Source organism: Propithecus coquereli, unplaced genomic scaffold (genome assembly GCF_000956105.1).
Source record: "Propithecus coquereli isolate 6110/MARCELLA unplaced genomic scaffold, Pcoq_1.0 Scaffold211, whole genome shotgun sequence".
In the NCBI taxonomy this organism is placed as follows: domain Eukaryota; kingdom Metazoa; phylum Chordata; class Mammalia; order Primates; family Indriidae; genus Propithecus; species Propithecus coquereli.
In genome coordinates, this window is record NW_012146190.1 from 2,531,639 (window position 1) to 2,533,644 (window position 2,006).

At 39.7% G+C, this 2,006-nt stretch overlaps 1 protein-coding gene across 1 annotated transcript in view; it reads right to left on the reverse strand.

Annotated features, from left to right (window-relative positions):
• LOC105810421 (chromosome unknown open reading frame, human C9orf41) overlaps nt 1-2,006 on the reverse strand; it is an 86,951-nt gene that overhangs the window by 14,516 nt on the left and 70,429 nt on the right. Inside the window, exon 5 of the mRNA XM_012644417.1 lies at nt 1,686-1,875. Within this exon, the coding sequence (XP_012499871.1) occupies nt 1,686-1,875 (190 nt within the window). The remainder of the gene's footprint in view (nt 1-1,685; nt 1,876-2,006) is intronic.

Consider the following 2,006-nt stretch of genomic DNA (forward strand, 5'->3'; position numbering starts at 1 on the left):
TACTTCTAGCCTTCACTTAAAATCAGTTTAGACAAAATAATAATATTTCCATTTAAACTAGGGTTAACTATCAATTCTGGTAGGTTTCAGAAAGCCTGCAGGCACCAGTTGCCAACTGAGACATGAATGACATAAAAATACCTAAACATACACATGATTCTGGATAATCAGGGAAAAAGTGGAGCCAGGAGCACACAGAAGCAGCAGGTGAGAACCCTGCTTGATTCTTTGGAGGCTGTGGCCTGGAACAGAGTGATCCAACTGAAGGTGTAGGGGTGTGGTGTCTGTACAAATGCTGATGCAGTAACTGTAACTTGATCCCACCTAGGATTACCCTAGACATCTGCTCTCTCAAACCTTGCTCCAAAAGAAAAGCATTTTTACTTGCCTAAGTGATATTTTCCATTATTTCACTCCTTATCCCCAGTACCTAACATCTTCCACCTCTCCCTTTCTTCCTTCAGAGTACAAGTTGTCTCAATCTCAGAGAAAAATAAACAAAAACTTTCTATGTTTTAAAAAAATAAATAAAAACATTTTATGTTGTTACTTCCCTGCTCCGAGCCTCCCAATGACGTCCTGTCTTCCTCAGATTACAATTTAAAGTCCTTGCTACGGCCTATAAGTCTGCCTCACCCAACCCTCTCCTAGCTCCCACCACCAGGCCCGTTGCTTACTATACCCCAGCTCCTCCTAGAGCAGAACAAGCATCCTCTCTAACCCCTACTGCCTCTGTCTGCGACATTCCCCACCTCCCGCCCCACCACCAATATTCAAATGGCTTGCCTCTTCACTCTTTTGAGATTGTCTGCTTGACATTTTTTCTTTTTAGTTTCTGCTCTTAGACAGACCTCCCTGACAACTCTATATAAAGAGAGCAGCAGCCCTTCCCAGTCACTCTGTATCCCCTTTACCCTGCCTCATTCTTCTTCCTCACAATATAATATTTATTTATTATTGCCTGGCTCTCCCTACTGGAAGTTCCCGGTGGACAGGGACTTTGTTTTGTTCACTGTTCTCTTTCAACTGTCTAGAACCACCTGGTACTTAATAGGTATTCACACAAATTATCCGTTGACTGAATGATCTTGCTGACCCCTCGGCATTCTATTTTTCTATTTCCTTTCACTGCCGATCTCCCTTTCTCTAATGCTTAACTCAAATTTCATCAACGGTTTGCTAGACTGAGCTCTGAACTTCACAGCTTGATTATAAAGGTCCTTCATAATTTGGAATGAACCTACTTTTCCAGACATATCTCCCATTAAATCTCCCCTTAAATCTCTTTCCCTGCCAGTCCAACTGTGCTGCCATCCCCAATCGCTTTACTCATTATATCTTTGTACCTCTGCCTGCCTCGAATACCATTCCTCCCTGTCCTTCGTCACAGCCTAAGAGTTCCCTTCTCACACTAAACCTTCATCTTCACTGCATTAATTACTCGTTTGAACTTTGTTTACATGCTCTTATATTAACAGACTCAACAGATTCTAAATTTCTTGATTGTAGATATCTTATACTTCTTTGTGTTTCCTATCATTCCCTGTACATGACCTTGAAAACATTCTAAATTAGCACTGAAGTATACCTTATATTCTACCATCAAAATCAATGACCAAAACTTTGGCTTAGGATTAATTAACTCATTAATTTAGAATAGAGGACAAGACCTTTAAAATGCTTGCTTTGGACTTACTGCATTCTGAATAAATCTCCTGAAAATCTCCTGCTGTCATAGAAAAGTTAGAACCAGGAGGAAGACTGTGGGGGTCAACATCAGGGAAAAAGATGGGTCGAATCTGATCAGCTGATCTCCGGTTATTGCTAAACTGATGGATCCAGGGATAAAGTTTATATTTATTAATTTCAGAACATCTGCAAAATATGAGCATAAAATTCAGTGTTAACTAAATGCTTTACCAAGAAAATCTACTTTAAACACTAAAGTATAATCTGTTTGATTGAAGGTTTGCATATATAATTCATTAATACTTAAGTGTCACTAC